This window comes from Chiroxiphia lanceolata, chromosome 24 (genome assembly GCF_009829145.1).
Source record: "Chiroxiphia lanceolata isolate bChiLan1 chromosome 24, bChiLan1.pri, whole genome shotgun sequence".
Lineage (NCBI taxonomy): Eukaryota > Metazoa > Chordata > Aves > Passeriformes > Pipridae > Chiroxiphia > Chiroxiphia lanceolata.
In genome coordinates this window covers 4,858,401-4,886,035 of record NC_045660.1, presented here as the reverse complement: position 1 = coordinate 4,886,035, position 27,635 = coordinate 4,858,401, and the positions used below count along the sequence as shown (strand labels likewise).

The window sequence follows — 27,635 nt, the reverse complement described above, 5'->3', positions numbered from 1 at the left end:
AGCAGTGAATCCAGCAGCCTGTTTTGGGAGGTGGAAGGCTGACGCCTGTGCTTTTGTCTCTGCAGGCAGAGGAGTTCAGGACAGCTGTGCACATGCTGCTGGAGTGGCTCTCGGAGGCAGAACAGTCCCTGCGTTTTCGGGGAGCACTGCCTGATGATGCTGAGGCACTGCAGTCCCTCATTGATGCCCACAAGGTAAGAGGGAGCTCCAAAATGCAACCTGAGCAAAATTTATGGGGGGGAGGGGATACTGCAAAATTAATTTGGGCCTTTCAGGAGTTCATGAAGAAAGTGGAGGAGAAGAGGGTGGACGTGAACGCGGCGGTGGGAATGGGGGAGGTCATCCTGGGCGCCTGCCACCCCGACTGCATCACCACCATCAAGCACTGGATCACCATCATCCGAGCCAGGTTTGAGGAGGTGAGTCCCTCAGGATTTGTTCCAGGCTGGTGGTTGCAGGGATGGCCACGGGGTGGTGGGTCCTGCCTCAGGTTTCCCACGCTGGGCTGACGCTCATCCTGTGTTTCCAACAGGTTCTCACGTGGGCAAAGCAGCACCAGCAGAGACTGGAGTCTGCTCTTTCTGAGCTGGTGGCGAATGCAGAGCTTCTGGAAGAGCTCCTGGCTTGGATCCAGTGGGCTGAGACAACCCTGATCCAACGGGACCAGGAGCCCATGCCACAGAATATTGATCAGGTCAAAGGCCTCATCTCTGAGCACCAGGTGAGCCCAGTGCTGCTGAGCATGGTGGGCACTCAGGAGAGGGGCAGAGGGTGGGATGCTTTCATGGAGGAGGCATTGACTTCTCTTGGAAGTCCCTATTAAAGCAGCATGGGACCCAACCGGAGCAGAGCCAGCCCAGGGATGAACTCCAACCCTTGCAAATCCAAGCCAGCACTGAGCAGTAGCTCAACCACAAGCTGCCATCGCTGGTGCTTGATGCTCACCTCTCCTGCATGGGCCTGGCACGTCCCAGTCAGGGTCTGCAAAACAAAAAACCTCAAAATCACGAAGGTTTTCTTGTCCTTTCTGTGTTTGGACAGTCCTTTATGGAGGAGATGACACGGAAGCAGCCGGACGTGGACCGGGTGACAAAGACATACAAGAGAAAAGCTACTGAGCCTCCCCATGGGCCCTTCATCGACAAGTCCCGCAGCAACAGTAAGTCTGCTTTGGGTGGAATGTTCTAGCATGGCAGGAAATGAAATACATAGGAAGCTAATTAACTTTGATTATCAATTAGCAAGGCATCCTGCGCTAGCAGCCACCAGGAAGGCAGCTGAGACTTGTCAGGAGGGGAAAATCCAGGTGGCACTTCCCAAAACGCCCGTGCTGGGTGTGCTGTTCCTGGGGGTGCTTGGGCTGGAGCTGCTCTTCTTTCTCTCTTGCTTTGGGATGAGGTTTTGGGGTGGGTTTTTTATGTTGTTTCTTGAAGCCAGAGTCCAGTGTGAGTTCCTGACTGCCAGAGGGCTGTGGGTGTAGAGCTGTCACTGTGTCCTCCTACCTGGGGACACTGCATCCCTTGGGATACAAGCCAGCAAGGCCGTGGGAGCTTTTCTCTTCTGAAAAATGAAACAGATTTCATTGCTGCTCTTCCCTGGACAGCTCAGACTTGCTTGTACCCATCAACACCGCCTCAAACAATTAGTTTTTCTCCCTTTTTCCAGGAAAATCCTTGGGTCAGGCCGCCCCCCCCAGCATGCCCATTATCTCCCAGTCGGAAACAAAGAACCCCCGGATAAATCAGCTCTCAGCACGTTGGCAGCAGGTCTGGCTGCTGGCCCTGGAGCGGCAGCGGAAGCTCAACGACGCCCTGGACAGACTGGAGGAGGTAACAGCCCCTGGCTGCTCTGGGAAGGAGGGGAACTGGGAGTTCATCCCCAAAAACATGCATTTTAAATTACTGCTGCCCCCAGCTCTTGCAGACAGTTCCTGCTGCCTTTCCAAAAACCAAATGTTCTTAAAATATTAAGGCTAAAACCCCTTCGGTGATTAATTAATTAACTGCACATTAACCAACTTTGTGCCCCTGTAGTTGGTATCTGTAGAGCTAATGACAGCCAGGCCCTGCTTTCCTCCTAGTAATTAGTTTAACAATTACTGTCTCTATCTTTTCCAAACATCTAATGTCATTTTTGTTTTTATTTACGCTTAACAAAGCAGCTATGCCCAGAAGTGAGTGGTTTTTTTTGTTTTCTGTTGCTTTTGCTGTAGGTCAGTTCAGTTTATACGTATTCATGTTTTTTCTTTGTTGCTTTTAACCCCAAGAATGTTTAGAGAGAGAAAAAAAAAAAAAACAAACCCCTACTAAAAATTGTTGTGTTACCTTGGTGTGAGCTGCTTGAGCTGGTGTGGTTGTGGGGGTCCTTTTGGGGGATAAGAAGGGTGTTAGTTTAAATTGGAGGGTCTGAGGCTGGGCCAGGGTTTGTAGAGCTGAGTTGTGCCTCAGCTGCTGTGCAAGACGAGCAAGAAATCCTTTCTTGGCTGCTCAGAGGGAAAGGGAGAGGGGAGATTCATGCCCAGAATTATGCTGGCAGTGGGAATTCAGTCCTGGTGAGTCCATAGGGTGAGGAAACATGCCCAAAAGCCTGAGCAGACGGGGTATGGGGGTGTGTATGTGTGTGTGTCTGTGTGCAAGTAGCTGATCTCCTGCTGTGTGTCCGTACGGCAGCGCGGGGGATGCTGCATCCCATGTCAGTGATCCACGTGCTGGCTGTCGGCTACGCTGTGTGTCCTGTTCTGGAAAGTCACTCTGGGGCAACCCCCTCGTTAATCAGGGTCATTTGGATAAATCCAGACCAACCTTCCCCGGGAGGGCGGGCAGGGAGCGTTGGCGCCGGGCGCTCGGGCTCAGCCAAGGCCGATGTTTTGGGGCGCGGTAGAGCCGGGGGTGCTGCTCCGTTGGGATTTCTCCCACCGACTCTTCCCGACTTTGCCTTCCAGTTGAAGGAGTTTGCGAACTTCGACTTCGACGTCTGGCGGAAGAAATACATGCGCTGGATGAACCACAAGAAATCCCGTGTCATGGACTTCTTCCGGCGCATCGACAAAGACCAGGACGGGAAGATCACCCGGCAGGAGTTCATCGACGGCATCCTGGCTTCCAGTAAGCCCGCGGGACGAGCTTGGAAAACAACCACCTTGGTGCCCCCACAGCCCTGCCTCTGATGAATGAGGTCCCTGCATCCTCATTCCTTTCTCCTTCCAGAATTCCCCACCACGAAGCTGGAGATGACGGCGGTGGCCGACATCTTTGACCGCGACGGCGACGGCTACATCGACTACTACGAGTTTGTGGCTGCTCTCCACCCCAACAAGGACGCCTATCGCCCCACCACTGATGCTGACAAGATAGAGGATGAGGTAGAGCAACAAAAAAAGGGGTGCTCGGGGTTGTTGGGGTGGTTCAGGCTGCGGGTTGGCAGTGGGGGAAGGAAAAAACCAGGTAAAAAAAGGGATTGTGGTGATGCTGAGCCAAAATAAGTGGTTGGAATTAATGGTACCTACCATGTTTTTGAAGGAAAGGCTGCGTAGGGCTGTGTTTTATCCAAGAAGTGACTTGTACTGGGATAGGCTCCCAAAATCCTGGTTCCTTACCTCTCTTGTTGGTGATGGCAGGTCACCAGGCAAGTGGCCCAGTGCAAGTGTGCCAAGAGATTCCAAGTGGAGCAGATCGGCGAGAACAAATACCGGGTAAGGCAGAGGGGGATCAAATGCTGCCCCAGTGGCACCAAATCCTGCTCCCCCTTCCCACCCGGGGAGGGGGGATCACTGAGGGGGTGCCCAGCCTGGCGTGGGAGGATCTGGGGGGGAGACGGAGACCTCGTGCCCTGGCACGGCAGCTCCCGGCAGAGGTGGCTGGGTCGTGTTTTCCCGGCTCCATCCTTGGCCCCAGGGCGTTCCCTGAACTGGGAGAACATAAAAGTGTCCCTGTTCTGGGGCAGCCAGCCCGGGGGCCCCCGTGAAACGCCGCATTCACTCCTCCGGAGCCGCCCTTGAAGTTTTCCTCATGGATGAGTGTACCTTACGCCTGTGTTTTTCTTAGCTCGCTCCCGAAGAAGGGAGAATAATTTCCTTACAGAATCTCTTTGTAACGAGCTGCTGTTTATGTTTCAAACCCTTCGCCGAGGTGAAGTGGTGAAACGAGCCGGTGGCAGAGCTCCCACTTCCCTGCCCACTGGTTTCAGGGCTGATGCTCCGGCCTGGAGTCGCTGATCCACAGCATTCCCCCCTCTGGCTGCACCAGCCCCAGCCTCCCAGAGCCTCTCCCTCCCCCCAAATAGCCCAACCCCCCCCCCCCCCAGATTTCTAACTCCTGCAGTTAACAGTTTTCATGATTATTGCACTGTTAATCCCATAAATGTTTTTCTTGTTTTTCTTTCCCCTCCTCTTCCTCTGGACTTTCCTCCCCGCTCCCCATTCCCTCTCCCTACAACTCCTCCCCCTCCATAGTTCTTCCTCGGCAATCAGGTACAGTCTGCCTTGTGTTGCTGTCTCTCACCTCTGGAATTTTTTAACCAATGTAGTTGTGTGTCAGTGATGCTGCTCTGTCCTGTGGTGCTGTGGGAGGACATGATCTGGGAGCGCTGCTGAGCAGAGCCTGGTACAGAGGAGTGCCACCCAAAAAAAAAAAAAAAAAAAAGAAAAAGATGGCATTAGGCAGAAAAAAGGGAAAAAAATGGAAAAAGCAGGATTTGACAAAAATGGAGAGATTTTTCTCTCTGGACTCCTTCCTTGGATAGACTGGGGATGTTGATGGTAACCAGTGGTGAATCAGGGCACCCTGTAGTGGGAGCACTGGGATACAGATGGATTTGTGCTCCTGTGGGGAATCCCAGGGGTACAACTACCTGCACGAGGGCTGTACCAGGCTCTGGGTGGGTTTGGATCGCAATCACCATGGAATGAGAGCGCTGAGTCCACCCCTTTAATCCCATAGGTAACAGTAACTAAACCCTCATTCCTGCTACACCCACTGAGTAACTCCTCACTGGAGGAAGGCTCCCAAAACCTGCATGTATCCCAATATTGTTGTGACCCGGGATGAGCAGTGCAGCCCCTCTGAGTGCTGGCTGGTTTGGGGCACAGAGCCATTCTGATGTCCCCACTGCCCCTGCCCAAATAAAAAAACCTGTTTTTCATGTGGAATGACAGTGCCCACCCAAAAAGATGCCCAAACCAAAACAAACTGGGATGTTGGAAGTGGATGACTCTGAGAACTCTGGCTTTAATTTAGGCAGTGATTATAGAAGCATTTTCAACAAGAGATGAAAAATAATGTAAATGTGGCAGCAGAAATGAGAATTGACTCATCACTGGGTTTGGCTTTTGAAGGACACCTCATGTAGAGCCTGGAGAGAGGGAAGGAGCTCCCCTGCCCTCCTCCCTGCCCACGGGCACCAGGGCAGCTCTTTAACCACCACACTCAGACAAGATTTGGTAGGACTCCCAGGCAGGGAGACCCCCCAGTGGTCCAGGATCCCATATCCCTGTGAGTCAGAGATGCTGTCACCTCCTGCCCCTCTTGCCTGCCATGATCCATCCCAGTCACTTTGCACTCTCTGCATTGAATCTTTTTGTGTGTGTGTGTATCCACCCACAAAAAGTGTTCCTGTTTGGGTTTTTTCCCATTTTTTTTTTTTTAATCATTCTGAAGAGAGTCTTGCTTCCAAAGGCTGGATCTCCTGTCTTCTCATCCCAGCAGGTGCTCTGTAGGCCTGGATGCAGAGCTACCACAACCAAGCCGGGCTCTCAGTGTCCCTTCCCCCAGCAGACATCCAGGAGCCTGAGCTTGGCCTTCCAGGAGATTTAGGGAGACTGCCAAAACAGACACATGCTTCAGATTCAGGGTGCACTTGTTTTGATGCCGCAGGTGTTTCAGATCACTAATGAACATCGCAATCACTAATCAACATTCCTGCCTGGATTCCCATCACTCTGCACTCACCGAAACATCCTCACTGGGCGATTGCTGTGGCGGGGGCTTTGTGGCTGGTGGGGTCAAGTCTGAGACTCAGGGAAATTCCTGGATTTCAGACTTGATGATGATTAGAGGTGTTCTGCTCAGCAGTGACGCAGCTGAATCAGCCGGCTCTTTCCCACGTGGGCTGCACCAGGAGGGTCATGGCATTGTCAGCCTCTATTTCCTTCACAGTAAAAGGGCAAAAAAACTACAACTCTGTCTGAGAAAACCCATCCAAACCCCAAATTCTAAAATTCCATTTGCTGCCCTCGAAAATTCACTTTCCAGCTTTAAAATCAGAGGATTTTTGGTGGTCGCATCATCTTAAAACCAAGGCAGCAGGAAAAACTCCCGTCGGTTGGTACTGCCCTGCACTTACTCCGGAAGAACCTGTCTGGAGAAGCGTTAAAAACATTAAACAGATGGGTAAAAGCCTTTTGGTGCAGCCTGTTGTGGGAAGGAGCCGGGTGTCCCTCGTTGTTCCCCCTCCTCTGACCTGTTCCTTGGCTCCGCAGTTCGGCGATTCCCAGCAGCTGCGGCTGGTCCGTATCCTGCGGAGCACGGTCATGGTTCGTGTCGGAGGGGGATGGATGGCCCTGGATGAATTTTTAGTGAAGAATGATCCGTGCAGAGGTAAGGCAGTCCCTGGGCTTTATACAACCGGTGTCTTCTCACCCACTTGAGGGGGAGCTTGGAAACTCGTCTGCTGTGGCTGAGTGACCAGAGTGGGGTCTGGGTTATCCGAAGGAGCTGGAGAAAACAGATCCAAAGCAAACCAAGAGCTTAAAATCACAGGGTTTGGTGGTACTGCAGCGTTTAGCCAGGTGTTGTGGGGGGAGAAGAGGGAAGGGTTGTGTTCCTTGGTTCCAAGAGCCCAGTGAGTGGAGCTGCAGCACCGTGCTGGGGGGTCTCAGCTTCCCTTGGAGGTGATCAGTGCACACGTGTGACCCTGTGGGTGATGGAGTAAGCTTTGGAAAGGTGACCTGAAAGATTCCAAAGGTTCAAAGCCAGGAGATGGTAAAATTCCTGTCTGAGGCACACTGGGGAGAAGATGCTCCAGCTGGGGATCTGTGAACCTGTAGTACAGCTGCACTGGGCTGTGGCCATGGGACACTGAGAATCCAGGCTCATCCTAGGCACTAAGGAAACATTTCTCCTGTGACTTTGAACTTCTCTCTGATGCGTTGCTAATACAAATTTTCTCAGTTCATTTGTTGTGTTGAAAGCAGCAGCATAAGGAACTAATTTGGAAACCCTGAGCTGGGCAGGACCATGTACCTTAAATATCTGTTTTGATGGTGCTGGGTATTCTTCCAGTGCCTTGAAATGAACTTTCTTCCCTTATTTTTTCCCTTGAGGGTGAAAACATGGCCCTTCTTCTTTTTTGAGTTGCCACAAGCCAGATTTGGGTTGTAAAAGGGGCTGCATTTAAGATGACATTGTCCATGGAGCTGTTCAGAGACTGGGTTGGATTTGGGGGGTGGATTTTGAGCACTGTGTCCTGCTGTATGTGTGTCAATAAGCATCACCTTGCATAAATGTGTCCCAGGTGAAGCAAAAAAGGTGTTTCAGTTCAGCATTAATGCAGGAAAATTAAAGTGTAAGAAGCTCGTGGATTACCTGAGCTTAGGGAAGAGACAGCAGCAGATTAGAAGGGAAGAACCACCTCAGTGATGGGTTTTTAGGGATGAGTGGTGTTTGTTGGAGCTGGTTTGGTGGGACATGTTTGGAGGGGACAGTTGGGGTAACGCAGACCAGTCACATACCGTGGGCATGGAGAACTGGGGCCACCTCCTTTCCAAAACCTTGAAGGTATGAAGGTGGTCAGAGCTGTCCGGTCTGGACGCGATGCCGAGAGCCACGACCAGGGCACAGAGAAGGATCAGCAAGGGGCTGGCCAGGAATGGAGCACATCAGGCTGCGTGTTTCGGAGAGCTTAGGCCTGTGCTCCATATGTCCCTGTCTCACTGGGGTCTCTTGAGATGTTAATTGCTTCGGATATGTCTTCTTCAAGCTGCTGCATTCCGTGCCCCGGCTGTCCGACGGCTGTTGCTGAAAGCAGCATGATTTACAGCGTGTGCCTTGGGGAACCTTCAGGGTTTTCCTGCTCCTCCGGCGTCCCTCGCTCATGCTTTGCAGCAGATGCTTTGCAGCGCTGACATCGAGGTTGTTTCTGTCCCTTGGTTATCTCAGCGTGGTGCTTCCCTCCTGCAGTTGCTTTCTTGGCTTTCTGGTCCGTAATCCGTCGGCTCTAGAATTCCTCCCGTGTCCCGTAAGGATCAGTGCATGCCCTCGCTCTCTGTTTGAACACTGTGAGCATGAAACACGTTGGCACATGTCAGCTGGCTCAGGAGCTGAAGCCCACAGACCTTCTCCCTGCTTGGTTGCCCCTTGCTTGTGGAAGGGAGACCCTCCAGCTCTTTGAGGTGTTTAGACAAAATTTTAGAGTTAGTATTTAATGCTGGTGGTCACTTTTCTCTCATCTCCCCCCAAAAATGCGTGGAGAGCTGCCCAGAGCTGCGAGAGAGCAGAATCTCTCTCAGAATCTCAAGAATCTCAACCCTTCAAAGCTGCTTTTACTGTTTTTAAGTCACATTAGAGATGACATTGGCTGCTGTTGTAACATGGTGAGTTTAAATGCTTTTCCACAAGAGAACAATAGAGCATCCAGTATGAATCCCTGACCCTAAGGCAGCTCTTAATCGTCCAGTTTCTCAAAGAGCTGATCTGTGGCAGGAGGAGGTTGAGGCAGAGCAAGAGAGCCAGGATGGTCTCACTGCCGTCCGCCTGCTCTCAGAGATGGGCTCGGGGAGACGTGCAAGGACACTGCTCCCAGCCCTGGAGCCTCCTGAGCCCTGGTGACAGCACTGGGTTCCTCCAAACCTCAGGTCTCCCCTCTTTTGTCCCCTTCCAGCACGAGGACGGACCAACCTTGAACTCCGGGAGAAATTCATCCTGCCGGAAGGAGCCTCCCAGGGAATGACCCCGTTCCGGTCGCGAGGCCGAAGGTCCAAGCCATCCTCCCGAGCAGCCTCCCCGACACGATCCAGTTCCAGTGCCAGCCAGAGCAACCACAGCTGCGCCTCCATGCCATCCTCCCCTGCCACTCCAGCCAGTGGAGCCAAGGTGGGGTTCACGTGTAGACCCTTCCCTTCCCTTTCCTTTAGAAACCAGTGGTCTCCAAAACCCGTCCCAGCGAGACGAGGAGCTGCAGGAGGTGTATGGAGGAGGAGGAAGGTTGGGGCTTTGGGGGCTTGATGGTACTGTGGTCTCTATAAAGTGTTCACGGTGTCTGCAGGAGGAACCCTGCTGTCCATGCGGGATTGGAGGGGTGGGATGGGGCAGGGCAGGTTTCCAGCCCAAACTGGACGCCCATGGCTCCTCAGGAGGGTTCCCAGTGCTCACCGTGCAGCCGAAGGCTCCTGTTCCTCATGGCAGAGCTGTGATGTCAGGAAGAATCCATCAACCATCATCTCTCCTCCCCCACCACATCACTCACCCCTGCATGGTTTATTTCATCACCTTTCGGGTTTTTTCCCTTCATTTTAATTTATATATTTCCTGTTTGGTTCTCGTTCCATTTTAGTGCCGTTTCCCCCCCTGCCCCGTTCCAGATACTTTTCCATTTCCCTTTTTTTTTTTTTTTTTTTTTTTTTACCACTCATTCCACCTCTCCCCCCCTTCCTTGGATTTTCCATTTCACAGACTCCACATCACTTCTCTCGATGTTATGACAAACCCTGGTTGATAAACAGTAAAGCGAGCACCCCCCTGAGGGGATTCGATTATTCCGACTTCCAGCTCCCGAGCGCCGAGGTAGAGTATGGTCTGGCAGCCCCGAGGACCTGCTGACAGGCCAAAGTGCCACTGGCACGGAGTCATCCCACTCCCCTGCCTGTTTTAACGCTTTCCTTGTGGTAGAGCAGCGCTTGTAGCACCGCTAACGCTCCGACTGTTGGCGTTTTTCATGGGTTTCCAACTCGGGATTAAATAAAACATCGACTTCAGAATAAAGCACAGCGCTTTCAATTCGCCTTTAACTGCCTCCAGACCGTGAGAGCGGTGTTAATTCTCTCTGTGCTTTAAAAAATACATTAATTTTCCAAGCTTTAATAGCTTTTGCATTGGGAAAGGGGCCGTGTTTGGCTTCCCAAAATTCAAATCCAGCAGCCGAGTTGAGACTTGAAAATCAGCTACAGCGCATGCACTGTAACTACACCGCCTCAGTTTTATGGAGCGCTTGTGTTTATCACCATGTTGAAGCACGTCGGGTGTGTCCAGCCCTGTCACCGCCTTGATGCTCCCAGGAGGATGAATTTGGCCTGAGATTTTGATTTCCCTAAAGTTTTCAGCCTCCTCGTGGACTTCCTTGCCCTTTGTGAATGGGTGATGAGAGGCACCGGGTAGATCTCGGTGGTTCACTGCGCTGGTGAGGTAACTTGTGTCTTGCTCAGTGATGCTTCCATGTGGAAAAGGGGTTAATTTAATTCGTCAGAAGGTCAGGAGCGCTTTCCCAATTGCCCTAAATTTATGCTTGCTGCTTATTATAAAATAGGATCAAGGATGAGAATCGAAATCTCTGATGATGACAATGGTACCTCAGCAATCGCGCGTTAATGGATTTTAATTCCCTCAGCTGCCCCTCTCCCCTCTGCAGCTCCAGTTTCATCACATTCCAATGTTCCTGAGTTTCCAAAAAATCACGGGATGGAGAGAAACCCCTCCATCTGTTGCTTTAAAGTTCCTTGGGAAATGCCCTCTGGGATCTGTGTCCATCTGTGCAGGGATGCAGAGGAGCTGGAGCCATCCCTGCATCCCTGTGCTCCCCAAAGCCTCCAGGAGTGGGGGACACCACAGGCAGTCACTTTCCTGCAGGACTGCCCCAAACCCAGAGCTTTGGGTGGTGAATAGAAACTGGAGCTGCCTTTTCCAGCTGGATCCAGGTGCCCTCACCCTGCTGGCACCTTCCCTGTCGCTTCCTCCCGCAGCGGCGGGAGCAGAGTTGCCTGTTGTGCTGCTTCACCCCACATCAGCTGCACTTGCAACATCTTAAAGGTCGGGAAAAGCGCCGTTTCAGGATGTGACCAGAGCTGATTTGATGTGTTTTGTGTCTCTGTCCATCACTCTTCCAGTTTGGCTGCCCTTTGGTGCTGGGAGCATGGACACCAGCTGGGTGTCCCTCCACCTCTCCCAGTCAGGCTGTGCTGATGCTCCCACAACGGGATGCAGTTCTCAAGATCCCATGTTGTACTTGACCTTCCAAAACCCTCCTGAGCTACCTAGATGCTAAAATCCCTATTTTTGCAATATTTCACCTTCCCTTTGTGGAGGTTTTGAGCCCAGCTGATGCTGTCTCCTCTGGATGTATAACAGCTTTGCTTTGATTTTTTTTACCTGTGCATCAGCCTGCAGAGCACAAACTGCCATTACCCTCCAAATTCTCAGGATCTAGGCTTTTTCCTTTTTAATCATCCACTGCTGAAACAGCAGCTTGTGTCCTCCTTGACCATTAAGATGGGTGTTCCTTAAATGCCAAAATGTTTTTGCCAAGGATCTGATCTTGGATGTCATCTTGGCCCGTCACGATCCAGGTGACAGCTAAAGGATGCCCTGTGTGTGCTTCCTCCCAAGGTGACCCCTGCAGCAGGCAGCAAACTGAAGCGACCCACCTTCCACTCCAGCCGAACCTCCCTGGCTGGGGACACCAGTAACAGCTCCTCACCAGTCTCTACAGGTGCCAAAACCAGTCGGGCAGGTAAGTCTGGTGAAAAGATGGAAAAACTCCCTCCGACGCCGTTGCTGCTTAAATTGGTGGGGAAAATATGGAATGTTTTGTGGTGGGCAGTGGGGTGGGAGGCTGATGCCCACTGCTGCGTCCCTGCCTGGGGGAGGAGATGCTGGCAGAGTTCTGCAGTCCAAGGAGTTGCTCCTGCTCCGTTAAAAGCTTGGGAAGGGATGGGTTCTGACGCTGAGCCCCCTCTCTCAGGGGTGCTGGCGGGTGTCAAAAGCAGCCACAGCGGGGCTGGGGATTTGGGTGCCGGTCGGTTCGGGGATGGGGAGGAACCCGACTCCTCCTGCTCACAGCTCACTGGGCTCCCCTTGCAGATCCTAAAAAAACAGCCAGTCGTCCCACGAGCCGGGCTGGGAGCCGCACGGGGAGCCGGGCCAGCAGCCGGCGGGGGAGCGACGCCTCCGACTTCGACCTGCTGGAAACGCAGTCGGCGTGCTCGGACACCTCGGAGAGCAGCGTGGCCGGCGGGCAGGGCAGCTCCCGCCGGGGCATGGCCAAACCCTCCAAAATCCCAACCATGTCCAAGAAAACGACCACTGCCACCCCAAAAACTCCAGGCCCTAAAAGATAATACTGTACCCGTACCCTCCTGAGAGGAAAAACCCAACCTGTGTCCAGTTTTTAACCCTGCTCCGTACATTGGATGTATATTTATCTAAATGGGAGAAACTATATTGTTAAAAGTGTAAAAGAAAGTTGTGTTATGAAGCTGCCTTATTTGTTTTTTTTTTTTCTGTTTTTTGTAAGTTACTATTTTCATGTGAATATTTATGTAGATAAAATTTGCCTCTCGGTGACCCCTATTCAGAGAGGGGCCTGGAAAAATGAAACATGGAAGAGAAAGAAAAACAAAACAAAACAAAAAAAAAACCAAGAAAAAGATTTAAAAAAAAAAAAGGAAGCAAAAAAAAAAAAAGGTCAAGATGTGAAAGTGTAAAGAAAAACTAAAATATAAATAGGATTTCTGCGCGGTGCAGGGTGTGAACCTGCTTTATCTTTTAGGATTGTTTCCTAAATGTCTTTATAAACTTGCTGTCTCAGCAAGGTAAATTATATTTAAAAGCAAAGACCTGAATCCTGCAGTGTTCAAGGAACTCTCTTTTTGTAAATCACAGATACCTCAACCAGAGAGACATGAGGTGAGGGGACTTGGGGCTTATGTTTCCATTTTTTTTTAAGCTATGTGGTTTTACCTGAAGAAAGCGGAGTTTGACTTAATAAAATTTGCACACACTACAGCAAAGGTCGTGACAATTCTGTCTCGAAAATACTGTCCCGACAGCTTTGTTTTTAAAGAACAAACTGATGGGGAGGGGTTTGGGGAAGGGTCTGAGGAGGGGGGTTCACGCCGAAGCCGGCTGGAGGAGAGCACGTGGGTACAACTGCAGGTCTGGATCACTCGGATACATCCCTTCTTAGCGGTGGTGGGTCTCCAAATTCAAGGATTCTTCTGGATTGATGGCTTAAAAGAGCCCGACGCACGGCGTTCCTTACACAATCGCTATTTATCTGCATCTCTTTGTTTCCTATTTATTATTTAACTGGTCATTCCACTTCCAACCAGGCTGAGGTTGATGTGAACTCTGCTCCTAGGAGAAATCTGGACTTACACGCACAGTTGCTTGTCCTTGAAATGAGTCTCACCAGCACACTCGCTGCAAGTCCTGTCTCGCTTTTGTACGCTACTTTTTCTTTGTAATAAAATCAAACTGACCAAGTGACCAGGAGATGGGCCGGGGGCCAGGGCTCTCCACAGCTCCTGTATTTATTAAATATTGTTCCTCTCCGGCCCTGACCGTGTTGCTGTGTGATTCTCTCAATTTGGTTTAAAATTGAGGCAAAACTGAAGCTCTACCAATGAATTGTTTAAAAACCAGACACATTTTTGTATTAAACTTGCTTGCGGTAATAAACAATCTTGCCTCCTACTTTATTCCCCAGTGTTAGCTCTGTGAGGGTTGACAGCTGGAGCTGGTTATCCCATGCCGGTGAATTTGGGTGTCAACAGGGGTGGGTGCCCTTGGGTTTGGTGATTTATGAGGGTGAGCATCCCCAGAAGTGGCTGCCCACGGGGTGAGCAACTCTAGGGTTGGATGTCTGTGGATTTGGGTGTTCGTGAGGGTGGGTGCCCATGGCTTTGGGTGCCCACAGGGACAGTCATCCCCAGGGATAGGTTCCCATGGCTTTGGGTGCCCACAGGGATAGTCATCCCTGGGGGTAGTTCCCATGGATTTGAGTGCCCATGGTTTTGGGTGCCCACAGGGATGGTCATCCTTAGGGATGGGTTCCCATGGCTTTGGGTGCCCATGGGGATGGTCATCCCTAGGGATGGGTTCCCATGGCTTTGGGTGCCCACAGGGATAGTCATCCCTGGGGGTAGGTTCCCATGGCTTTGGGTGCCCATGGCTTTGGGTGCCCACGAGGACAGGCATCCCCAGGGATGGGTTCCCATGGATTTTGATGTCAATGTTTTTGGGTGCCCGCGAGGCTGAGCACCCCCAGGGGCGGCTGCACACGGGTTCCCCATCCCCGGGGCCGCCGGGCGGGGAGGGCCAGGACGTCCCGCAGCCGGGGCCGGGGCGGTGCCGCCGGAGGGACCGTCCCTTTCCCTCGCCCCGCCGGGGCGGGCCGGGGCCGGAGCCGGGGCCGTGCCGGTGCCCGGGGCCGCACCGCACCGGGCGGGCGGGGGGTCCCGGCGGTGCCATGGGGCCGGGGCGCGGGGCGGGCGGGGGGCGGCGGGGGGCCGTGGCGCTGCTGTGGGTGGCGGCCGTGCTGTGCCAGCTGGGCACTGGCAGCGTCCTCCGCCGCCGGCTCCACGCCGCCGGGGTCCCGCAGCGGCGGCTGAGCGGCGGCGAGCGGCGGGACGTGCAGCGGGAGATCCTGGCCGTGCTGGGGCTGCCCGGCCGGCCCCGGCCCCGCGCCCCCGCCCGCGCCCCCGCCGCCGCCGCGCCGCTCTTCATGCTCGACCTGTACCACGCCGTGGCCGGCGAGGAGGAGGAGGAGGACGGGGAGGAAGCGGCCGTGTCGCGGCCGGTGCTCACCGGGCTCAGCACCCAGAGCCCCCCGCCCGGCAGCGTCGTCAGCCACGCGGACACCGTGGTCAGCCTCGTCAACATGGGTGAGCGCCGCGCCGGGGCACCGGGAACACCGGGGCGTGCGGGGGCACCGGGATGCACCGGGGGCACCGGGAACAGTGGGGCGTGCGGGGGCACTGGGATGCACCGGGAACACCGGGACGTGCGGGGGCACTGGGATGCACCAGAGGCACCGGGAACACCGGGGCGTGCAGGGACACCGGGATGCACCGGGGGCACCGGGAACACCGGGATGTGCGGGGGCACCGGGATGTACAGGGGGACACCGGGAACACCGGGACGTGCGGGGGCACCGGGATGCACCGGGGGCACCTGGATGCACCGGGATGCACCGGGGACACCAGGACATGCGGGAGCAGGGCCAGTACGGGGTCACCGGGAGGACCGGGGCTTGTGGACAGCATCTAGGCAGCTTTGGCAGCACCGGGAGGACGGGGGGTACCGGGACGTGCGGGCAGGATCCAGGCGGCTTGGGCACGGGGGACCGGAGCAGAGCAGGGTACACGGGCAGGAGCGGGACAGCGCAGAGCTGGGGAGGTACCGAGGGGGCACCGGGGAGCACGGGGCTTAGCTGACCCCGACCCAAACCCCCGACCCGTAACTGTGGTACGGGCAGCTCTGAGCATCCCTCGGTCCCGGAGTGGTTTCTCAGGGCGCCCTTGTTGAGAAAAGCCTCTTTTTTTCCCGAAGTTAGGCTCAATAACGGTGGAGAGCGGCTGGGAGGGACACGGTGGCTGTGAGCCCTGGAAGGCATAACTCGGCTCTGCTTAAGAACAGGGAGATGGAGAAGGGGAAGGTCCTGCAGTGAGGGTGGGCTGAGGGGGGCTTGTCCACCCTACACTCCCCGTTTCACTGGGCACATGAACTGGTTGGGGAACGAGGCAGGACAGAAGCTCTCATGCCAGCAGCAGGATGGACCAAGTTCCCCACGGTGGGACACTTAATCACGGTTCAAAACAAAATCCTCAAGGTTGCTAATTACTGCTGGAATCCCATCTAACTGGTTACTGGGCTCCAGCATCCATCCAGTTTCCAGGTGGTTGAATGAGCAGCAGCAGAGCTGTTTCCAGCATCAGCAGGGCCACGAGCACTCAGGACACGGTGGGTCCCCTCTGAGAGCAGGCACTGGGTTGGCCTGAACCCTTCAAGATGAGCAGAACAGGCAGCTGGCTGTAGAACTCTTCCCTGCCTCTGTTCTCTATTTGGGATATCCCTGCCCAGGCCAGCTCAGATTTCCATACAATCACTACTCTGATGGGGAGAATCCCTTCCTGGAGACCCGAGGCAGGGAGGAGGTTTGGATGAGGAAGGGCTGTAGAGCTCTTTTGTCTCCCAAATCCCTTCCATCCATTCCTACATCCTCTGTGTAAGGAGGCTCCGTGGGACAGACCCTGCTTGTCAGGCAGTGTTTGGGGGCCCCACAATTGCAGGCACTTAGCACCCAGCTCCCATCTAGAGCTCTGGGGGGAACTGTGGGAGCTCAGCATCCTGAGAAAGTTGAGACTGAGGTAGGCAGACACTGGAGCACCAAATTCCAGCTCCCCTCAGAACTTGGGACAAAATAGGCTTTAAAATGGTTAGGTTTGATGGCAACCAGGGTGGGATGCTCAGAGGGCTGGGGAGATGCCCAGGAGGTGTTGGTGCTGGCAGAGGGTTCCTGTTAGGGGGGGGGGGCTCTTGGAGCAGCTGAGAGAGTTGGGGAACACAGTTCCAGCCTTCAATTTGAATGGCTTTGATTTCTGCGGCTTCGTCAGCCCCTTCATGTTAATTAAATAAGTTTTTGTGGGAGAAGGCTAGCTCTCATTTGCATGCATAATTCGCTGCACAATTATCCTGATGGGACATGCAAATGGAATAAGTCGGTGCTCCATTGGGCACTTGGACCTCTTTGCTCCCAGCCACCCCACGCAGGGCTGTGTGAGCGGGGCCGGAGCGCAGCTCCCAACGGCACACCTTTTTCCTGGGAAGGGGAAATGACAAACCTCCCTGGCGCACCAACACCCACCCTGGGCTGGGTGGGCAGAGTGCCCTGCCTGCTGGGCAGGGGGATGGGGCATCGGGGGCCTCTGGGTGGTGGGTGGCTGCTGGGTTGGGTACCTTTGGTGATGGTGGATCCGCCTGTCCCATCCCGTTTGCTCCTCTCGGTGTGAGGATAAAGCCTGACCTGTGCTATTTCTGAGCACTTCCCGAAGGAGTCAGGTGGGTGGTTGTATTTTTAAGACCGGGATAAGGATGGGCTTTGGGATTTCTCCTCAGCTGTGAGTCATGGATATGGGCAGGGTATAATCATGGAGCAGAGTAGTTGGTAACAGGCTCTCAGTGTGCCCGAGCCCCCCGTAGCACCACAACACACACGTCTTCCCCTTCCCTCCCAGCATCCATGGCTCCTGGCTTATGGAAAGGTGTCCTTGCCCATGGCAAGGGGTGGAACAAGATGACCTTTAAGGTTCCTTCCAACCCAAAGCATTCTGTGGTTTTCTGTGGCTGGACTCCCCCATGGCTGTTTTGGATGAAGCTCTGGGGACATCTTCCTGGCAAACCCAGGGAGCACTGGGGAGGAAGGCAGGACACCTTGGCAGAAACAGCTGCAGCAGCCCGGGCACTGCAAGGAGCCATTAGTGTGGGGTGGGAGATCACAGCAGCCACTTCAATTGAATTTAGGAGTTGAGGTGCTGCTCCACTCTCCACACTGGAAGATCATCACCCGCTGCTGGCCACTTACCCTCGCCCCCACACCATTACCACTGAAATCCAGCTGCTGTCAGCAGCTGGGTCAGGATTTTCCCCACTCCCGGCTTCATTTTGCAGCCATTTGAGCCTCCTCCTCTGGGCATCCATCCGAGGGACGCAGGGCAGTGTTTTCTGGCAGCCCATGCCAAGGTGTCAGTGCTCTGTACACACCCTCCATGTGTGTTTTAATGGGGAAAGCCTTGCAAATAAAATCCCTGGGACCCACCCGTGACACAGTGCTCCCAGCTGGCTGAGTGTAGGGCTCAGGGAGCAGGGGGGATACAGCAGTGGCCAAAGGTGTCTCCCAGCCACAAGAAGCCGGACTGGGAGTGTCCAGTTCTGAGCCCCATGTCCTGCAGCTCCCAGTGTTCATCCCAGGAGGATGGAGGAAGCACTCCTGAGGAAAATTGGGAGCCTGGATTCATTTCATAGCACTCGGGATAAATCCTAAATCTCTCCCCACTTCAGAAAACCTTTAGAGCTTATTTTTTCCTGCTCGTAAGCAAAGGACAACATCTTCCCTGCATCTCTTTTAAACCTATTTTGGGATCCTGAGCACTTGATGTGGTTGAATATCCTGGCATTTCCTTTTAATTTAGCATCTGAAATGATCATGGGGACCATCGGGAGCAGCCAGGACCAGTAATTACAACTGATGCGCAGTTTATAGAAACAGGGAAAGTTTACAATGAAAACGTGCAGCTAAGAATAACCTGGGGAGCAGGAGGAAGGGTGGGATCTGGGAAGGGATCAGGAGCTGGGAGACACGGTGAGGCTCAGTCTAGATTGAGCTGGGTATCCCCTGCCAGAGGAACGGCCCCGGGTCCGTTTATAAGTAATTTTTATAGTGGTTTTTGGGGGGTGGTGGGAGCAAATATTCAACTTTGTGATGACCTTCAGCTTTAGGGAAAGACACAGTAGCTCTTTGGGATGAGACAGTAAGCGCCAAAGGAGGGGGCAAGGAGAGCAAAGCACTTGGGCTGGGCTTTTTTAGTGTGCCTCATCCGCAATCCGGATAATCCGCCCACAGATAATTGAGGGTTGGTGGTGTGGCTGAGCCAACCCGCCTCCAATCAATAGCAGGTTCCCAACAGGCTCCCAGCAAGCTGGGGGGAGGCATCTCCAGCACACCCCCAGCAGCATTTTAGCACCCACTGTTCTACTTGGGCACCCACTGGGTGCTTTGGGGGTTGTAATTTCACAGGAGTTTATAGTGTAGCAGGAAACATGGTGATATTAAACCCCCTCCAACCTGATGTTTGCATCTGATCCTATCCCGATGTCTGCACAGGAGGGGATGCTTCTCCCTTGGTCCTGCCCCTCCAAGGGTTTTCCCTCTTCCTCTCCATGAAGGGGCAGAGAATTCAGGGGTTCCTCCCAGTCTCTCACCACAAACACTAGATATATTGCTATTAAATCCATCTTATTTGGTTCATCAAGGAGCTTATCTATTTGCATCCCCTTTAGTATTTCTCTTACTGATCAGGTGTTCCTGGGCTTCCCTCCCACCAGCTCTCCTCCTCTGCCTTCATCCCTGGGCCCCTCCATCACCTCCACAGCACACTGGTGGGAAGTTTTCATAACAAACTGCTGCTTTAACAAAGGTTTTCACTCTTCTCCGGGACCAGAAATCACCCTGGGGGCTTTTTCTGTGGTGTGGGGTCTCTGTGACCTCCTTGGCTCCACAGAAAAATCCCTCTGCCCCTTCCTGGGTGAGGGCCCACCCACAGCATTGCTTTGCTGAAGGTGCTCATGTGTGAAGATCCCAGTGAGGATCTTCAGAGCAGAGGGGTGACCCAAGTACCCAGGCGACTGAAAATACCCAGGGGGACACCACCCTATACCTGGGCATCCCCTGGACCGACCATGGGACATCCCACTGAGGGTTTATCAGTGCCAAAAAAAAAGAGAGGTGATTCCCTTGGTTGTGTTTTGGGGGGGATTTAGGGATTTTGTAACATCCTTGAGGCACCAGTGGCTTCAGCAGCACTGCTGAACGTAAAACCGGGAGCGTAAAACCATCAGCGATGGGTTGGTGGAAGGAATGGAAAAGAGGGAAGAGCCCGAGGGGCTGCAGTGGGTTTGGGGGGCTGGTGTGTGTCCCCCCCCAAAGGGGTGCACGGGCTGGATGCAGCTCCCCACAGCATCCTCCTGCCACAGCTGGCAGCCACCCCGCCGGAGCAGGAAGCGTTCTCCGCATCCGCCCTGCCCGCCTGGCCCTGGGCTTTTTTTATAACATAGCTTGTGGTGAGGCCAGTAGCTGGAGGGAATGTGGGATTCGAAAAAAAAAAAAAAAAAAAAAAAAGAGGGGGAAAAAAAAAAGGAAAAAAAGGAGAAGAAGAAGGAAAAAAAAAAAAATGACCTGTGGGTACGCAAGCAAAATCTCAGCGTTGGGTTTGGAGAGATGCGTTGTGCTGCTCCCCCCACAAAAATGGGAACAACGACTTTATGGGGCGTTAAACTTGGAATATTTCAGCCCCTGGAATTGGTAAAAAAAATGGATTTAAAACACGCATCTTTATTTAATTATTTATTTGGTTGGTTTGCTTTTGAAAGTACGCGCCGGGTCGGATGGGTTACCTTGCTTTTGTGCCTGAAGCAGGAGAAGCTTTAGTCATATTGAATCATATTTAATCATATACTTTAATTATATTGAGACAAGGCAGATTGGAATATTTTTAAAGGACAATTTGAAGCAAATAATTACATATTAGAGAAACTGTGTGGGGCTGCATTACTGCAAAGAAAGACGTCGGGTTATTCTTTATGGACTTAAAAAATCAAATCAGCAGATTTTTTTCTTTCCCAGCATGCAATGGATTGATGCAAAAATAAGGTGCTTCTAGTAAAAAGGGAGGTTTTATTTTTTACAGAGCAGTGACCTTACAATCCTGCATAGGCTGAAAATCCTCCCATTTCAGCAGCCCCAAGCTTGAGGGCGAGAGAGGACCTGTGGTACCCAGCAATGGCCCTGGAGAGCCCTGGGCTGTCCCCTGAACATCTGCTGCAACAAAAGTTTGGAAAACTCCAATTCCTGCTCCAGATGGTCCTGCTGACCCCAAAACCTCAAATTTTTTGTGTGTGTGTTTTTCAGCACAAAAGGCTGCAGCCCCTAAACCATGGCACGAGTGGCAGCTTCTCTGTGCTCCTCCCACAACCAACGCTTATGCTTTTAATTTTGATTTTAATTACTAATAAAGGAAGAAGGCTGGGAGGCTGGTGGGTCTACAGCAAAATAAAGTTGAGGGCTGCAAAAATAGGAGGGGGGTGGCTGCATCAAGATTAAAACTCTTGGGAGAGGAGAGAGAGATGAATTTGCAGCCAAGAGCTCGGGGTGGGGGGTGAGGGCTCAGAGCCGGCAGGTTTGTGCCCAAAGTGGGGACAGAGAAGTTGGGGGGGACTTGGTGGGAGGGGGGTGAAGGCTTGGATCAGCCTGCTGGGGTCTGGCAGAGCCCTCCCTGAGCCCTTTGCTCTGCAGTGGAGCAGGACCGGGACATGTTCTCGCCGAAGCCGTACTGGAAGGAGTTCAGGTTCGACCTGACCCAGGTGCCCGCGGGCGAGTCCGTCACGGCCGCCGAGTTCCGCATCTACAAGGCCCGGGGGACGTCCTGGCACGGCAACAACAGCCTCCACATCAGCATCTACGAGGTGGCTGCAGGGCACTCCAACAGGTGAGGGGCTGCGGACGGGAGAGGGGATGGGAATGGGAATGATGGAGATGGGGAACAGGGATGACGGGGATGGGAATGGGGTGGGAGTCACAGAATCATAGAATCAACCAGGTTGGAAAAGACCTCCCAGATCATCAAGTCCAACCCTTGATGCAACCCTGCCATGGTTCCCAGACCGTGGTACTGATGCCACATCCAGTCTCATCTTAAAAGCCTCCAGGGATGGAGAATCCATCCCCTCCCTGGGCAGCCCATTCCAATGAAGAAGGTGGGGATGGGAATAAAGAAGGTGGGGATGGGGATGGGAATGAAGATGAGGGAGGTGAGAATGAAGATGATGAGGATAGGAATGGGTATGGGAATGAAGAAGAAGGGAATAGGAGTGAAAATGATGGGAATGGGGATGAGGATGGGAATGGAGAAGATGAGGATGGAAATGGATATGGGAATAAAGGGGATGGGAATGGATATGGGAATAAAAAAGATGGGAATGGGAATGAAAATTGTGGGAATGAGAATGGGATGAGGATGAGGTCGGGATGGAATTGGGGATGGGAATGAAGGGGTGGGAACAGGGGTGAAGATTATGGGGATGGAGACAGGAATGGAAACCTGCACAAGAACCAACTCCAGCACTTTCCCTTCCCACTACCATAAAAACTCCAAGGGAAGTGGCACTGCCACAAACAGCTGTTCCCAAACTTTCCAATGGGGAAATGTCACGCCCTGACATTTTGGCCAGGGCAGGGAGGGTTCATTTTCCAGGATACCACCATTGTAACTGGCACAGCCGGCGGCATCAAGAGCTACTGACCTGACCCTGCTGTGCCAGGGCCTGTCTGGACACAGGCACTAAGCAGTAATTTCCAAGAATTATTGCTGGTGCTGGTGCTGTTACTCACCTGCTCTTTTCCCCCTTGTTTCTGCAGGGAATCTGACCTGTTCCTGCTGGATGTCCAGGACCTGCGTGCTGGGACAGAGGGTTGGCTGGTGTTTGACGTCACAGCCGCCAGCAACCACTGGTTACTGGATCAGAAATACAACCTGGGGCTGAGGCTCTATGTGGAGACAGATGATGGTGAGTTTGATGAACCTACCTGCAGCATTTGGGGCCAAATTCCCAAGAACTGGAGTCTTCCCATCTCCCCCCTCGGTGCCATGGGATGTGATGTCGGGGTTTGTCCCACTGCAATTTTAAATTCCCTGCTGTGACAGAGAACCCACAGGTGCCAGAAGTCTGGGTTTGCAGGCAAACCTGATGGAAAACCCTTCCAAAGGCTTCATGCTAATGGGGTGGACTGTAATTAGCCCCATTAACACTTAATGAACTCCCTACCTGGAGGGATCCTGCTGTGCCAGAGGATTAACCCTCTTTTCCCTGTGAGATCAGCTCTGGTCCAACACTGCCTTTTGCAGGTGCACAGGCACACTCGGAACATCTCCACTCCCATGGGGCCAGCAATCACAGCTGGGAATGCTCCCTCCATTCCCTTCCCCTCCAAGCTTTCCTCCCCAGGGCTGAAGGGGCAAACTGATCACTTGGTTTTAATCCTTGAATCGCTCCGTGTGGCCATGATGTGGTGGTGGGTGCATGGCTGTCCCACCTCCGGGCTTCAAACCCCTTGGGGTGCCGAAACCACAGCTCTCCTCTGCAAATTTCTTCTATTTTGAACTCCTTGCTTTAACCAAATGAGCTCGTTCTGGGAGCAAACCCACGCCTGGTCCTGTCCCTGCAGGGCACAGCGTCGATCCGGGCTCGGCGGGGCTGTTGGGGCGCCGGGGGCCCCGCTCCAAGCAGCCCTTCATGGTGACGTTTTTCCGGGCGAGTCCCAGCCCTGCCCGTGTCACACGAGCGGCCAAACCCCCGAGGAGGCGGCAGCCCAAGAAGACCAACGACCTCCCACATCCAAACAAGCTCCCGGGAATTTTTGGTGAGAGCTTTGCTGGGGGAAAGGAGCGATGACTGTGGAAAACACCAGGCTCTGCTGCTGCCGGGAGGGATCTGCTGTCAGCACCTTCAGCTCCTGGAAATCCCAGTTTTTGGGCCCAAGGGAAGCAGAGCAAAGAGCTCTGGGTTTTTAGGATTGGGTTGTTTGCAGTTAGGGAGATGCAGAGGGTTTGGGTTGGTTGTCCCCGAGGAAATGGTCTTTCGTGAGCTTGTCAGGATTCCTGAATATTGGAATTTTTGCCCTAGTGCCCTTGGCTTTGAAGCCACCCTGGGAAGGTGTCATCACCCTGGAAGGGTGTCACAGCCCCAGAAAGCTGCTCAGGCAGGAGGGGAGTGGGATGCTCCAGCTCTCCTCAACCCACTGAATTTGGAAAACCCACATCTTCTCTGTGAGAAAAGCTATGATATAACCCTTCCAAGGCCAATTTCCTTCACCCCAATGCTGGAATATCAAATTATAGGCCAGTCTGAAGCTCCTTTTCCCTTCGTGCAACAGCAGAGGCTCCTCTCCTTTGGTTCTCCTGGACTAACCCCTGTCATTTGGGCTGTGTCCCTCCCTGGAGAGGGGATGGCTGCAGCGGGGGGTGGGATGGGGGATGCCAGGGCTGATGTTCCTTGTCCCCTTCTCCCACAGATGACGTCCACACCGCGGACAGTCGGCAGGTCTGCCGGCGCCACGAGCTCTACGTCAGCTTTCAGGACCTCGGCTGGCTGGTACTTGTCTACTGGGAGAAGTAAATGCAAAAAAACCCCAAAAACAAACAAACAAAAAACCAAAAAAACCCATCATCCCATTCCTCTGTCCTGGGCTCCTTCCCAGCCTGGATTCTCCTGCCCGTGAAGCCATCCCAGGAGCTGGGAAGGCAAACATGAACTGCCACAACCCCAAACCCCTTTGCTGACCCTGAGCAACTCATGGCTCAGCCCAAAAAATCAAAATAAACCCTTGCTGCTGGCATGGCCACCCAGGGAGGAGGTGGTTTAGTTGTTTGTGCAGGTGGGGAATGGAGGAAGGGGCACAGGAAGGTGAAGCCCTCAACGTAATCCCTTTTTTTTTGCAGGACTGGGTGATCGCTCCACAGGGATACTCAGCCTATTACTGCGAGGGGGAGTGTGCCTTCCCCCTGGACTCCTGCATGAACGCCACCAACCACGCCATCCTGCAGTCCCTGGTCAGTGCCACCCAAAAGGACAGACCCAGGGGGACACTGAGGGTCTTGGGGAGCAGTAGGAGCCTGGTGGGTCCTGATGGAGAACAGGGTTTTGGGATGAGCATGGCTGGGTTTGAGGGTGTTCGGGTCAGATGGTGCAGTTCAGCTGCTGGTCCAGACAAACTATTAGTAGGTGCATGCACCTCTGGATGTGTGCTCACACATCTGGATGGGTGCATGCACAGCTGGATGTGTGCTCACACATCTGGATGGGTGCATGCACAGCTGGATGGGTGCTCACAGGCTGGTCCCCACCACAGGATCACAGGAGGTTCTGATATGGCATTTCAAGGCATTCATGGAGAAACAAGTGTGAGGGCACACAGCTCACCAGCTCTGCCCATCACCCTGAGCCAGAGGGGTGTAACAGGGGGATTTTGTAACTCCAAAGCTCTTCCGTCTCTTGGTTTTCCGACTGACACGATCCTGCTCCAGTCTAACAGCAGCTGGGACAAAACAGATCATTTCTGACAGATTAATTGCCCCCTCCCCTGGCAGTGGGCTCAGGAGCAGGGACAAGCCCAGGGCTCACCAAGGCCCCCACTCCTCCCTGGAAAGGCTCCGTGTCAACCGTGCCCGAGGGTTTATCCGCAGCCCTGGAAAGCACCGCTGCGGCTCAGCACCCAAACGCTGGGCTCAGCATATTCCAAGCAGGAAAAGCTTTAGTGTCCCTCTTTTCCCAAACCCACCCCGCATCCCAGCCAGCGCTTTAATTTCTGGAATTTCCTGCCCTGTGAGTGTTTGGTTTCCCAATGGCAGAGCCACACCGGCTCCGGTGCTCGCGGTTAATTACAGGGAGCGCCGAGCCCTCGGCCGAGCCTTTGAAGGTGTCGCCTGGCAGGGTTTAATTTTGACATTAACGAAGCTTCCAGGGCCCATCCGGGGCTGGGAAGGATCCTGGCAGCGATGGGGAGGGGCCCCCTTCCCCTCTACACCCACTCATCGCCCCTAAACCCAACGCTCTTCCCAAAACGGAGCCGTTTTGGGCAGGATGTGAATCACCTGGCGCCCGGATCCGGCCCTTCTGGGAAGTGCCAGGGCAAAGGCGGCTGTGGAGCTGTGCCAGCCCCAGCCTGTGCTGCAAATAGCAGGGTTTGACAGCAAAAACACCGGACTTCCGAGCTGGGAGAGCTCGGCTGCCCCTGCCATAAATTAATCGCACATGTCGGGTGAAGCCAGCGAGGGCTCCGCGCGTCCGGCAGCCTGGGAGCCTCTGGCTGATGCTGTACAGCAAAATCCTGGGATAACGCCTGTCCTGAGCAGGGGTTGAATGAGCTGAAGGGGAGTCGTGTTCAGAGAGGTGTGGAAGACATTAAATTCGGGGTGGAGGATCTCTTATTGCAGCACCCCCCGCCCACACCGGAGCCTGACCCACGCTGCCCTGATTTATGTTCTTTTTTTAGTCATTTGTCTATTTTTGTGAGAAAAAAGGGCCCTGAAGTCCCAAATTAATGAAGGGGCTGCCTGGCCCATGCAGTGCCTTGAGCCCTGCTCCAATATAAACTGCAGCAGCGACTGCCCGGAGTTCAGGATAAATATTTTTGCAAAAAGCTGGGAATAATCTCCCCATTCACCCAGGATTTTTGCAGCCATGAGTCGGTTTGATGCTTTTTCTTTTGCCTGGAGCCACGTTTGCTGCATCCCTCCCCCAGGTCCACCTGATGAAGCCTGAGGCCGTGCCCAAGGCGTGCTGTGCCCCCACCAAGCTCAGTGCCACCTCTGTCCTCTACTACGACAGCAACAACAACGTCATCCTCAAGAAGCATCGTAACATGGTGGTGAAATCATGTGGCTGCCACTGATGGACAGGTTCCATCCCTGTCCCTTAACATCCCATCCCCACCTCTGAATGCCCCATCCTCAAACATCCCATCCCTGAACATCCCATCTCCATCCCTGAACGTCCCATCCCACCCCCACCAGAGCAATGTGACACTGGGTTTCTGCTGCATGTGTGGAAGAGGAGTTTCATGGGCTGCATCAGAGCCAAAGTCCATTAATAATAATAATAATAATAATAAATAATAAAAATAAATCCCTCCCGCCCCTTCCCAGAAGTGGATGTAAATAATATAAAACTTCTATTCTCTTACCCTGCTTAATGAGACACATAGATATACAAGCATATATATATATATATGTATAGGAAAGAGAGGATTTGTGGCTGGTTCTGTGTCTGGTTTGTCTGTGGCTGATGTGTTTTCCCCTCATGCTGCTGCAGTCTCTGGTGGAAGCAGTTTAAGGGTAATTAGGACAAGGGAGGCAGCATCTGAGTTGCTCTGGGATTGAGCTGTTTCTAGCTGTGTATTTCTAACTAACCCACCTCTACCCAGTGCTTTTAATTCCCTTAATGAAAATATCATCAGCCAATTAAGTAGCTGGCTGACTAACCCGCTCCTGTTTACCTAAAGTTCACCAAACTCAGCCACTTGGAAAAAAAATAAAATATCCATATTGAGCTACGGCACTGTTATAAAATAAACGCCTAGTTTGGAAAGTAAACATGGAGTTTCTCTTGCTCTTTCTTTTTTAATGTCACAGCACAACAGTGCTCTGTTTGGAGGACATTTCGCAATGAAAAAATACTCAGAATCGGCTAAAATTGTACCTATTTGCTTGAAAATGAGCCCTGATGTGAGTTTTAGGTCAGGCTGTGCTCACCAGTGGATGCTTCCCGTGGGCTCCTAAAAGGGCTGTGACTGCCCCGGGCGGCTTCCCTGGGCTATTTGTACGATTAAATTATTTATTTGCTCTGATTTTAAAAGGAAAAGGCCTGTCCTGGTTCTCAGCTCAGATACCCGGGGGAACCTTGTGTGTCACTAAACAAATAATGAACCTGGAAAAAAATCCCAGTAAACCCACCAAAACAAGAAAGATCTGCTCCTAGTCAATGCCCAGCTTCCCAAGCAAAGGTGTTGCTTCTTTGGGTATCAAATTCCACATGAAATCCAGCTCGGGATGTGATCATGGCTCTGTCTGACCTGGTGCCTTCTGCAGAGAGAACACCCAGGGCTTCCATCACTCTGGGCTCTCTCCCTGGTTCAGGCCCTGCAAGGGCTGTCTTCAAAAATTTGAGATTTAAATATCAGAAAGAAGAGAGCAAGGAAGGCAAAAGCTGGACTGGTTAGTCTGTCTGTCTGGAATCACGTCTGAGTGCCTGTGTCTCACCTTGTTCCAGTTTTAGGGCAATGCAGGACCCCCAGACACTGTGGAAAGCCAGCAAGTGAAT

At 53.1% G+C, this 27,635-nt stretch overlaps 2 protein-coding genes across 27 annotated transcripts in view; both read left to right on the top strand.

Annotated features, from left to right (window-relative positions):
* MACF1 (microtubule actin crosslinking factor 1) overlaps nucleotides 1–13,667 on the top strand; it is a 141,079-nt gene extending 127,412 nt beyond the window's left edge. For 10 of the 26 annotated variants that reach the window (XM_032709925.1, XM_032709924.1, XM_032709933.1 and 7 more), the window contains 15 exons: nucleotides 66–194; nucleotides 276–419; nucleotides 533–721; nucleotides 1,042–1,159; nucleotides 1,666–1,829; nucleotides 2,162–2,173; nucleotides 2,942–3,104; nucleotides 3,207–3,361; nucleotides 3,617–3,691; nucleotides 4,451–4,468; nucleotides 6,476–6,593; nucleotides 8,875–9,086; nucleotides 9,666–9,776; nucleotides 11,592–11,715; nucleotides 12,066–12,322. In XM_032709925.1, the coding sequence (XP_032565816.1) occupies nucleotides 66–194; nucleotides 276–419; nucleotides 533–721; nucleotides 1,042–1,159; nucleotides 1,666–1,829; nucleotides 2,162–2,173; nucleotides 2,942–3,104; nucleotides 3,207–3,361; nucleotides 3,617–3,691; nucleotides 4,451–4,468; nucleotides 6,476–6,593; nucleotides 8,875–9,086; nucleotides 9,666–9,776; nucleotides 11,592–11,715; nucleotides 12,066–12,322 (1,989 nt within the window). Of the gene's footprint in view, nucleotides 1–65; nucleotides 195–275; nucleotides 420–532; nucleotides 722–1,041; nucleotides 1,160–1,665; nucleotides 1,830–2,161; nucleotides 2,174–2,941; nucleotides 3,105–3,206; nucleotides 3,362–3,616; nucleotides 3,692–4,450; nucleotides 4,469–6,475; nucleotides 6,594–8,874; nucleotides 9,087–9,665; nucleotides 9,777–11,591; nucleotides 11,716–12,065 lie in introns of all 26 variants that reach the window. The other 16 variants (XM_032709929.1, XM_032709922.1, XM_032709917.1 and 13 more) reach the window with 8 other exon arrangements.
* A 787-nt stretch (nucleotides 13,668–14,454) lies between these two features.
* LOC116797938 (bone morphogenetic protein 8B-like) lies at nucleotides 14,455–26,883 on the top strand. The gene is made up of 7 exons (XM_032709942.1): nucleotides 14,455–14,869; nucleotides 21,055–21,247; nucleotides 22,177–22,325; nucleotides 22,984–23,178; nucleotides 23,830–23,909; nucleotides 24,257–24,367; nucleotides 26,059–26,883. The coding sequence occupies exons 1-7, from the start codon at nucleotides 14,455–14,457 to the stop codon at nucleotides 26,206–26,208; spliced, it is 1,293 nt and encodes a 430-aa protein (XP_032565833.1). The 3' UTR covers nucleotides 26,209–26,883.
* The last annotated feature ends 752 nt before the right edge of the window (nucleotides 26,884–27,635 follow it).

Excerpts from the sequence above, each read along its gene's own strand:
- LOC116797938 (XM_032709942.1), top strand. The coding sequence starts at position 14,455 with ATGGGGCCGGGGCGCGGGGCGGGCGGGGGGCGGCGGGGGGCCGTGGCG. Across the intron at positions 23,910-24,256 it reads TTCAGGACCTCGGCTGGCTG|GACTGGGTGATCGCTCCACA; the intron begins GTACTTGTCTAC and ends TTTTTTTTGCAG. Across the intron at positions 24,368-26,058 it reads ACGCCATCCTGCAGTCCCTG|GTCCACCTGATGAAGCCTGA; the intron begins GTCAGTGCCACC and ends TCCCTCCCCCAG.